The sequence below is a fragment of the Lolium perenne genome, chromosome 6 (assembly GCF_019359855.2).
Source record: "Lolium perenne isolate Kyuss_39 chromosome 6, Kyuss_2.0, whole genome shotgun sequence".
In the NCBI taxonomy this organism is placed as follows: Eukaryota; Viridiplantae; Streptophyta; class Magnoliopsida; order Poales; family Poaceae; genus Lolium; species Lolium perenne.
Genome location: NC_067249.2, coordinates 31,065,208 through 31,076,356, shown reverse-complemented (window position 1 = coordinate 31,076,356; position 11,149 = coordinate 31,065,208). Strand labels below are relative to the sequence as shown.

The window sequence follows — 11,149 nt, the reverse complement described above, 5'->3', positions numbered from 1 at the left end:
ATACATACAGATGAGTAAAATTACAAATCTCGCTCTCGCTAGCTGTTGAGAGAGGTCCTATACTAATTCCTAGCTAGCTAAGCTAGCTACCATGGCAGATCACTGTATTCTGAAATAGGTACGGATGCCCAATCCTGGTCGTCTCCACCGTCGATCGGATCGTCCATGTCCTTGAGCCCATCGAAAATATCTTGTGCAACGACATCGTCTCCCCTCTCGTCAGCCACCAAGCCTTCCAGTGACCTCGCATGTTGATGGCCTTGTTCTTCATCTTGGATCTTGGCGTGGTGTTCCTTCTGTGGCGCCACGTACTTGGAGGTCGCCCTCCGACCTGCTCACGAGCCCGTCGTCGTCATTGCGGGCTTCTTGTTTGATGAAGCCGTGGTCCTCCTCTTGTAGCGCTAATTCAAGCTCGGCCGCCAACAGGCTGGTGAAGTCGTCGTCGTCCATTTTGTTGGGCGGCGGTTGATCAGCCGCCGGAAGGGGAGGAGGCACGACCGTCGACATCGAGCAAGACGCCGTGGGAGCCTGAGGGACCGCCGGATACCAGGACGGTCGCTTCCACCCGTCATACCCCACCACGTCGTGTCGAGGTGTAGGCCGTGGTGACGCCTCAAGAGACGGCAGTACAGCAGCGACGCGCATCCGCTTACGGCGCGGCGGATCGACAGCCTTCGGCGTCGGCCTCTTGGGTGCCTGTGGCGTTGACGTCGGGGGCGTCGGCGGAACGGTGACGAAACGTTGCAGTGGCGGCTTCGTCATCGCCTGCCGCTGCGTGATCGCGGGTCGTAGCATAGGCGCCATCGGTTCTTGTCGGCGCGGCTGCACGGCGGCCGCCGCGGCCATGGTTGTCTTGGTAGATTCTTGCATCATCCCAACACCAAGAAGACGATTATTCACTGCAGCAGACTGTTGGACCGTGACGGATCCCGTCTTGGGGTAGATCCTGCAGAAGACGCGCTCCTGAGTCTCCTTCTCCTCATCCCCACCCACGACGACGGCGGATCCGTCCAGGTGGTACTCGTCCATCAGCCATTCCGACGCGCGGCTCTTGTCCTTGTACACGTAGCGAAGGGACTCGTGGTAGCCGATCGTCTCGCCGGCCTTGTTCTGGATCACTTTCTTGCCCTTGGCGACCCAGCTGCCGGCGCTGGTGGCGCGCAACATCCTGTAGCTGCTCCCAGCTTTCTGGCGCTTGCAGGTGGTGAAGAAGAAGCGGTTCTCCGTCTTGGGCAGCTGGAGGAACGCAGCGGCAAGATCGTTCGGCTCGGAGTTGTAAACCTCGGTCTCATAGACGATACCCTCCGTGTCCGGCAGCGGCTCGCCGGCGACCCAGCGTCGGAGGTACACGGAAATGGCCTCCTCCGCCGTGGGGTTGAACCGGAAGCCGCACCAGAGCGCGCGTTGTGCGGAGACCGTCATCCTAACAAGCGGCCAAGAGTAGTTTCTGTTCTTCTCCGTCGTGGGGAGAGAGGTGGCTAGCAAACACTAGGGCTAGGGCTAAGCATGCAGGTAGAGTAATCAGAACATACAGTAGTGGTTTACGAATATATATACTCCTAGTAGTTAATTGAGTTGGAACCGGACTAGGAGTATGTACTTGTCCATGTTCTAATCGGATAGGAGTGTTTCAGTCCGTGTCCCAGTCTTATTACTTATTAGTAAGATTGCTACTCCATATGTCCATGTACGGGCTTTGCATATGCACACGTAATTGCAAACGCATGTTTCTGCATGACTGAAAGCCTTCGCGGCTTTCCCTCCCTTTGGGCAAGCTAGTCTGGGATTTTTTTCAAAGTTCAGGTGGTGTCCCCGCTGTGAACATGCGAAGAAATAATTACCTATCGGCCGGTCAAACATTCCGGTAGTACACACGAATACACATAATCTTAAACTTGTTTTCAAATTCTAAGTTAACCTCGAGAAAATGCAACCCGAAATTGAATTTTAGTGATCTCTCAGTGCCAACATATTTGCACTGATTCAAAACCATGCGCCAACCTCGAGTCTACCAATTCATGGCATTCCGGAACTCCTCAACCTCAAAAAGAAGTTCAATATAGTATAGCCAGCTGGTGGTTATAAGACTAGTGTCATGTCATCTATAGCTAATATAGAGGTAATATGTACAATAGTGAGCTATAAAATTGTGCTACTTTATCAACACATAACCCACTTTTCACTCTCACAAAGTGCATACAAGCACGTGCTGAGCTTCTAGATGCAGGTGGACAAGTTTACGGAAAAGCCCGCTTTAGCTGCGTGAGCCGCCAGTGCAAAACGCAGGGCAAGCAGGTGCCTGCGAACGCAGTACACGGACATATGCAGGTTTCGCAGGTTCGTGCGTCCACACCCGCACGCGTGTTAGGTGCTTGCAACACTAGCTGAAAGCCAAGCAAAGCAGACATGGAGACGCACCACCTCCTCCGGGGACGAACTGCCGGTGCAGGGCCACACGAATCCGATGCTCGAGTTCGGTCGCCGCCTCGTGTACCACAGCCTCTGCCCCACCGGCCTGCCTCCCGGCGCCCCCTTCCACGTCGCAGCCATCTTTGATGGCTTCGACATCGGCGGCATGGGCTCCTGCCCTGACCCGGTCGAGTACTGCCGCAAGGCTGAGGCAATGAGCTTCGACGCTGGCGGCATGGGCCCATGCATGCCCTGACCCGTCGAGTACGATCCGCACATGCCATGGCCGGGGCGCGTGGCGTGCGCCGCCGGCCTGCCCACTTCGGCGTTCATGTCGCAGTCGTGTGCCGTGGACCTGGTCTACGGGGAGGCGTGGGCGGGGCGTGCGCCGCTGCCCATGGCCGACGGGAGCGCGCTGCGTCATCGGGGCATGGTGGGCGTGGATCTTGGCTCGGAGGACCTATCGCGCGAAGACGGTACGCCCAACGCTGCCATCCTTCTTCGTCGATGATGGCCGCCTGCCGTCAAACAGGGCCAGCGGCGCAGGAGATAACCGTGCGGTGAAAGTGAAACGCGACGACATAAGTCCTTCTCGTCTTTGTTTTGGAGGAGATTGCGGTGCGATCCAGGTGGGCCAAGCAGGCTACCTTTCGCGCCCCGGTCAAATGGGCTGGTGGAAGCATGCGTCCACCTACATCCGGATTAGAGTTGGCTCTTGCATTAGAACCCATTTTTCTCTCTTCACGTCTCTCTCCTCTAACTAGATAAAAATATATTATTTTACTGTGTCTCAGTCAACTGAGAAATTGTTACGTCTCAGTCGACACCGTAGTAACACGCAGAGCAGCATCAGGCAGTTACCAATGACGTGCATGCGTAGCGGCATGCAACGCAGTTTTACTACATATATGTGGGTGTCCCTGGCTTATCCAAAGGCCACAGTTGCTTCAAGATTCGTATATGCACATTTACATCTACATCTTGGACATTGTACATCTTCTCACCCATATAGAAACTGAAGTGAACATGTACACCTCATTTTCCATGTGACATGTGCCAATCTCTTTCACTCCGCATCCACCTCCTCTACCTCACCACGCCACCGCCGCTCTCCCTCATCCACCGCCTCCTGTAGCAGCACGCCACCGCCGCTCTCCCTCATCCACAGCCTACCGCGCCGGATTTGGCATCCCCGGCCATGCTGCCACCCCGAGGCCGTCCATCACACCGGCCGCCGGGAGCATGAATGTCACGAACCCAAGATCCAAAACGGCCTCCAACTCCATGCCCCACACCGGTCTCCTTCAAATCAATGGGGACGTCAAAGCACTACGGGAACCAGCGGAGGGGCCGACGGCCGGCGGCCGTCGGCACAGCATCATCTGCCGTCGGCCCACGTCTGTGCCGACGGCCGCCGTCGGCACACCGCCGTCGGCACAGTATCGCCTCGGCACAGACTGGCTCGCCGTCGGCCCAGCCTTTGCCGTCGGCACAGACTCAGCCCGACGGTCAAACGACGCCGTCGGCACGGTGGCCGTCGGCACGGTCAACGTGGGGCCCGCGTAGCGCTCTAACGGCCGTTAGGTCAAGGGAGGTGCGTGCCGACGGCCAAGCCGTCGGCCTAGACACCGCCATCGGAGGACCGAGAGGCTGCCACGCGTCCACGCCCCTGCGCTGTGCCGACGGCCAGCCGTCGGCCCGGATGCTGCCATCGGAGGACCGGGGAGGCTGCCACGCGTCCACGCCTCGATCTGTGCCGACGGCCAAGCCGTCGGCCCAGGTCCTTCGGCCCAGACGCGCTGCCGCCGCTCCGCGCTGCCGCTGGCGCGCACCCTTCCTGTGCCGACGGCATAGCCGTGGGCACAGCCCTGCCATTTGGCACGTCCAGGGGGCTGTGCCGACGGCTATGCCGTCGGCACGGACCATACCATTTGGTTTCCGCTGCATTTCCTGGCCCACACAGCACGCACAGCATATATAGCAGTAATATACATTCAAATGCATCACAAATGTTGCACAAAGACATAATCATCATCAAATGTAGCAACAACATCATCGTGATACAAATATGTGTCATGTAGCACACACAATCATCATACATCGTCGACACATGGCACACACGATCGACGCACACCCGCTAGACACCTAGCTAAGGGAAACTAAGATCAGGGGTCCGACTCGTAAATTCAGGGCGTCCGGCCTTTGTCGAGGTAGACCAAGTAGAACCATGGCACTGAACCATCGCCGGCAGGTGAAAACCCTGAAGCACCGGGGAGAACGGCGCCCGGCGTGCATCGGTGTGCCCTCGCGCGACGACCCAGGCGAGGGTCGGTTCCGCGAACTTCCCGTGCCCTACATGTTTGACAAGAGTTAGCATCTTACACATGGGAAAGGAAAGCGGTGAGAACTGGTTAGGCACAGGACTTACCGGAGTCCGTGCGTAGTATGTGGCCGCGAAAGCTTCCCTCGATGGGCACACTGGAGTCGGCCCCGGCCTAGGTGGCTCCTCTTCCGGAAGTGCGATCCTCTCTCCAGTCTGGAAGAACGTCCTGACCGCCTGCAAGATAGTTTAGATGTCAAGCGCCGCAGATATAAAAAAAGGGGAGGTGGGACTTGTCATGTCTTCGAACCATAAAAGATTGGAACTTACACGACTCGTCGCCTCCTGGTACTCTTCCCAAGCCGCTCTCTTGAGGTCCCACTCTGCTACAACCGTCAAATAGTTCTCATAAGCGGCCGCGTAGGCGGCCTCAAAGTGAGCCTACAATTTCCAAGAAAAGGAGTCATGTCACTTTAGCCATTCAGGGATGAATGTTGGAAAGAAGATGGAAATGAGAAAACTTACATCCGTACGACGGTGTCGAGGAGGCGCGACCGGTGGGTCGCCGGCGGTGAGGGTAGACCTGATCTGCGTGAGGGTCCTCTGCGGCTTGATCACCCCACTAAGAAGCTTCGTGCGGCCATGCTCCGAGCCGCTCCCCGCCACCATAATCGCCGTCAAGTCGGTCTCCTGCTCAATAGGATCATCCACCTCCGGATGAAGACCCTTGAACACCGAGCAGTACTTGTCCAACTCCTCTTCGGCAAAGCCGTAGTACTCGGGCAGCGAGGGCTGAGGCTGGCTCAGATCGGGCTGCTTCAGCTTCATCTTACGCCACCCTCCCACCTCGGTGAGAGGCTCCCAGTTCCGCCTCCTGCACAGCAAGATAAATGTTATGTGTATCAAGTAGTAATATGAGGGGAAATAAATGCAAGTTGTTCCATGTATATATGTACCTTGTGCTTCCTGTAGCGCTCAGTGCTGCGGCTTCCCGCACTATGTGTTCCTCCAGTGCCCCGGTTTGCCTTGTTGCGCGCGCTCTTGGCGTTGAAGTCGGCGTCTTCGCCAACCCACCTCGCTACCAAGGCCTCAAATGTGTCTTCCTTATTCTCGCACCATAGGGGCATAACCTGAAAAACCAAAACTCATTTGAAGAACACATAATGCAATCCCAACTATGCAGCAACATAGAGTCTCATTGAATATTTACTTACCTTGAAGTAATCTTCCTTTGTCATCTGAGGATCGTCCCTGATATTGCCACCTTTCTTGACCCTCGTGCCCTGCTCAGCCTTGAAGTGCCCGATGCAGGTATGCTTCTGATTGTACCACTGTTGCCTTGTCAACCTCTGACAAGCCCTAGTCAGTACCGCCTTCCCTAGCTCAACCATATCATCAGGCACCTTATAATGGGTCTGCAATCATGCATAAGAATAATTGTGAGAGAGACATGAGTTAGCATAGTGTGGTCATCAACTATGAAGTAAACTCGAGAAGCATGCTTTACCCAAAACTTGGTGTACACGGCGTCAGAAGCTGTCCCAAAGCCCGGGCAAGGAGCTGCCTCATAGTCCGCCCAAGTCTCGGCTAGCTTCTTCTCGCCGCCGGGGACCGGAGTGTAAAAGCCCGGCCAGTACTGCCTAATAAGAGCTCCAATCATGCTCGACGGCTGGCGAACCCCCTTGTCATATGTCCAATTGCTGCACAATAATCAAAACATTAGTATGCCAATCAGTTATGCACAATAATGAAAACATTAGTACATAGCAAAATGAATCTAAATGTTCAAAATTAAACTTACTCTTTTTCGTTCGGGATGATGAGGGCTTTCGCATCCTGGCTAGTAGGCTCCCTCCTCTCATCAGGGACTTGCGCTTCACCACGAATGCGCAACTTCTTCGGCGCCATCTCCCTCTCCGCCTCCTCGTCCTGCCCCTCCACCTCCATCTCCACCTCCATCTCCACCTCCATCTCCCCCCAGTGGACTGTGTGTGAGCGGACTGGGAAGCCACGTCGCCAGAAGCAGAGGGTATGTCACCAAGGAAAGGTCCACCTCCACCTCGTCCTCGTCCTCCACCTCCACCTCGTCCTCGTCCTCCACCTCCGCCTCCGCCTCGTCCTCCAGCTCGTCCTCCACCTCCACCTCGTCCTCCACCTCCACCACGTCCTCCACCTCCACCTACACCTCCACCTCCAACTCCACCCGTGTCATCGTCCGCGTAACGCGAGCTGGCACGCGTTGGTCTTCCACTTCTAGTGGTCCCGGTGAACTTATGTTGGCTCATACTCTTCAAAATGGAGTTCATGGATTGCTTGCTTCCGCTCATATTGATCAATCACCTGCATTGACAAAGAGTAAACAAGTAAGCATTCATGCCTTAATAAAATGTAGACACTAAGCAAAAAATAGATACTAAGCATAAGAAGCATATTGAAAAATAGATACTAAGCATAAGAAGCATATTGAAAAATAGATACTAAGCATAAGAAGCATATTGAAAAATAGATACTAAGCATAAGAAGCATATTGAAAAATAAATACTAAGTATAAGAAGCATATGGAAAAATAGATACTAAGCATAAAGGCATAAAGGACCCTCACCTCGAATCATCACTATCATAATGAGGCATTGGGTTCTCATAACGAGGCATTGGGTTCTCATTTTCACTATCACTATCAGTATCATGTGAGTAATGAGGTTGGGTGGGAATGTCCGGTGGAGTCTCATCATTGAACCCATTGCCCTCATGTAACTTGGTGAGCATTTGTATGTCCTTTAGGTCCACCACTGTTTCACCATGAAGATGTGCCTCGTTCTCGAGGTCCTCAAGACCAATTTCTATTTCGAAATCCCCAAAGTTCTCTTGCTCTTGATAAAAAATTCCCTCGTATGTTACAGGGTCAATGTTGTTGTAATCCTCGTCGGAGGGCATGGGTAGCTTACCATGTGGTGATACCTTGAACACGACTTCCCAGCCTTTGAGGTACTCCTTTTGACATGGGTAGGGCAAATAATAAACTTGCTTGGCTTGGTGAGCCACAACAAAGACATCGGCTCCGCTATAGCAGGTTGAAGGCCTAACTTCCACTAACCCAATGGAAGGAGTGCTTCTCTGTCCAACTTGTGGGTCGAACCGGTGGCATTTGAACACAACGAGATTGAGTTGTATGTTTGTCCTATTGAATGTCAGCTCGTATACATTCTCTAACCTTCCGTAGTATTCTATGTCATCGGATCCTTTGGTGAAGACCCCAAGATTTATAGTTTTTGGGTTAGGCCGATTCTTTCCGGTGATACTCTGTATGGAAGCGATACCCATTCACATCGTACTTCTCATACATTGAGATTCTACGGTTGCAACCCTGGGAAACACATCTCAGCTCATCCGTCATCTCAACGTTGGGATCACCTCCCTACAAATTCAGTTCAAATTGTTTCTTTGCATTAGTTACGTGTAATAAGAGGGACAAGTCACGGATTGCAAAAGTATTGGATAAAAGGGACTTGTTAGAAATTACTTTTTCGTAGAACCAATCCAGGAATTTTTTCTTTCCGGGACGACTCTCTTTCAAAAGAATCTCCATCTCCGCATCGTAGGGATCCGTCGATCTCGTCCAATATTCATCCTTGTATTGGCTAAAAGGAAGAAAAACGTATTAGACCAAAATCGAGTTACTAATAGCAAAGTAATTTGTTCACCATTTTACCTTATGAATTTGAGCACTTCTTGCATGTTCGTAACCACATAAAACATTATGCAATCTTTCTCTTCCTTTGTCAAGATGCCCTTTTTAGAGGCACCAGCCTTGCCACCGTGACATTTGAAGAGGAGGAGCTTGGGGTCATGCTTGGGCTCGTCGATATTGTACCGAGATATCGGGTTATGCATAGTGGGAACATCATCCGCATAGTACGTTGTCGTGGCGTCTGCCATCTCCGGAGGATAGTTGCCTCAGCTATGCATGCTTCAATCTTATTTTTGTTGCCACATTTGTTTCGAATATACTTGAACTCTCTCTCAATGCAAAACTGCCAACGATATCGCACCGGTCCACCCAAGAGTGCCTCGTTCGCAAGATGCACAATGAGATGTAACATCGGAGTAAAGAAACCTGGTGGAAAGATCATCTCTAACTTGCATAACAACTCCGGCACTTGATCATGCAACTTCGCAATCACCGACTCACATATCTGCTTAGCACAGACCGTGCGGAAGAAATGGCTCAACTCCGCAAGCACTCGCCAGACATGCTCGGGGAGATACCCTCGAACCATCACCGGCATCAGTCGCTCAATCCATATATGATAGTCGTGACTCTTGAGCCCGTTTACTTTTCCTGTTGTAAGATTGACTCCCTTACTCATATTCGAACAATAGCCATCTGGGAACATAACGGCGTATTTCAGCCACATCATTGCCTCCTTCTTCTGGAGACTATCAAGCACGTAGTTGGCATGCGGCTTGACCCAATTTTTTCTATTGCCCTCAGGAGGATGCATGTGTAGTCTTTGCCTGTCACACAGATTCTCAACATCGACTCTAGCCTTGACATTATCCTTTGTCTTGTCAGGAATGTTCAGGACGGTGTTAAAAACGGACTCCCCCACATTCTTTTCGGTGTGCATCATATCGATGTTATGGGGAAGTTCGAGATCCTTGTAATACTCGAGCTGCGTTAAGCCTGGCACGTGAGTCCAGTTGTGTGTCTCACCATATCCCACATATGTTTTGCCGGGTTCTTTACTACGCTGGAGAGCACGTAGCTCACCATCAACAGTTTCACCATTGAACTTTGGTATCGTTTCTTCTTCACGCACAACTTTGCCCTTTGTGAAGTTCTTTTTGTCTCCTCTGAACCGATGCCCTCTTTTGAGGTACTTTCGATGTTTGTCAAATGCGACATATTTGCGACCCGCATTCAGCCAAATGAACTCCAATCGGTGCCTGCACACTGGGCATGGAAACCTACCAGCTGTACAATGCCCGCAAAATAGAGCGTACCCAGGTAGGTCGTGCATGGAATATTGGAACCAAACTTTCATGACAAAGTTTGTCTTCGTTGCTCGGTCGTATGTCAAGGTCCCATGGTGCCAAGAGTGGTGCAAATCATCCACAAGCGGTTGCATGAATACACTCAAATTCTTCCCCGGGTAATCAGGCCCTGGAATGATCATCGACAGGAATATGGTCTTCCTTTGCATAAGGACTCCGGGAGGGAGATTGAGCGGAATAACAAACACGGGCCAACAGCTGTACGCGGATGCTGACATACCATATGGATTGAATCCATCGGTTGCTATCGCAATTCTGACATTCCGAGCATCATTTGCCTTATCAGGGTGTTTTGCATCGAAGTTCTGCCATGCTTTACCATCAGATGGGTGCCCCATGTTTAGTCGTCCCTCCGCGTCCTTGAATCTCAACCCGTTCTTATGCCACGTCATCTGTTTGGCTGACTCCTCGGACATGTAAAGCCGTTGGATTCTTTTTATGAACGGGAGATAACGAAGAATCTTCACGGCGACTTTTGTCTGCACCTTCTCACCATTAGCTCTGGTTATCTCATGATACCTAGAGGACCCACACTTGCTACAATATTTGTCATCCGCAAACTCTTTCCAAAACAAAAGACAGTTTTTGGGACAACAATCATACTTCACATAATCCATGCTGAGCGCTTTCAACATTTTCTTTGCTGCATACATGGTTTTAGGCAGACAATGGCCTTCGGGCAACATGTTACCAACAGTTACCAAATTTTTTTCAAAGCATGCACGGGTGCTGTCGAACTGGGCCTTGTCGGCTAGTACTTGCGCGATGGCATCGAGCTGAGAAATTTTTGCACCCTCGTATAGAGGCCTCTTAGCCGCAGCCATCATATCATAGAAGGCCTTTGCGGTAGGCTCGGGTTCCTCCGGTTCTGGCGGTTCCTCCGGTTCTGGCGGTCCCTCAGGCGGTTCCTCCTGTTCTGGCGATTCTGGCATGTAGGCATCGTGGAGATCATCTAGCAAGTATCTAATCCCATCGTCCTCATTGCCATCGATTCGCTGCCTCATCACCTCACCTCTGTCACGTTCGTACTGAGCAAAGTCGACACACGTGACGTAATCAGGCATATACCCATTCAACCAAAGATGTTTAGTCATATCATCCTTTCCGTGACGATGACGCCTCTTGCAACGAGCGCAAGGGCAACTTGGACGAACGCCTGACTTTGAACCACGCGCTAACTCCTTCACTAATAAATTGGTCTTCCATACCCACTCTTCTGTCATTTCAGTCGAACTAGCACGGCCACTGTACATCCACCCATTATCAGCCATCCTCTGCTTGATTGGGAGACAAACAACAAATAGTACCATGAAATTAAATGCATCATATTTTTATTTTACCGGGCGAAACGCATGCATCAACCTA

General features: G+C 51.9%; 2 protein-coding genes across 2 annotated transcripts; both read right to left on the bottom strand.

The window, feature by feature from the left end:
- Positions 1–267: 267 nt before the first annotated feature.
- Positions 268–1,422, bottom strand: LOC127310620 (uncharacterized). The gene has a single exon (XM_051341277.1). It carries the CDS (start codon positions 1,420–1,422, stop codon positions 268–270), a length of 1,155 nt encoding a protein of 384 aa, XP_051197237.1.
- A 3,132-nt stretch (positions 1,423–4,554) lies between these two features.
- LOC127310621 (uncharacterized) lies at positions 4,555–6,994 on the bottom strand. The gene is made up of 8 exons (XM_071822071.1): positions 6,531–6,994; positions 6,237–6,429; positions 5,944–6,144; positions 5,804–5,859; positions 5,255–5,603; positions 5,060–5,170; positions 4,838–4,966; positions 4,555–4,761 (listed from the first exon to the last, which is right to left on the bottom strand). The coding sequence occupies exons 1-8, from the start codon at positions 6,698–6,700 to the stop codon at positions 4,555–4,557; spliced, it is 1,416 nt and encodes a 471-aa protein (XP_071678172.1). The 5' UTR covers positions 6,701–6,994.
- Positions 6,995–11,149: the final 4,155 nt, after the last annotated feature.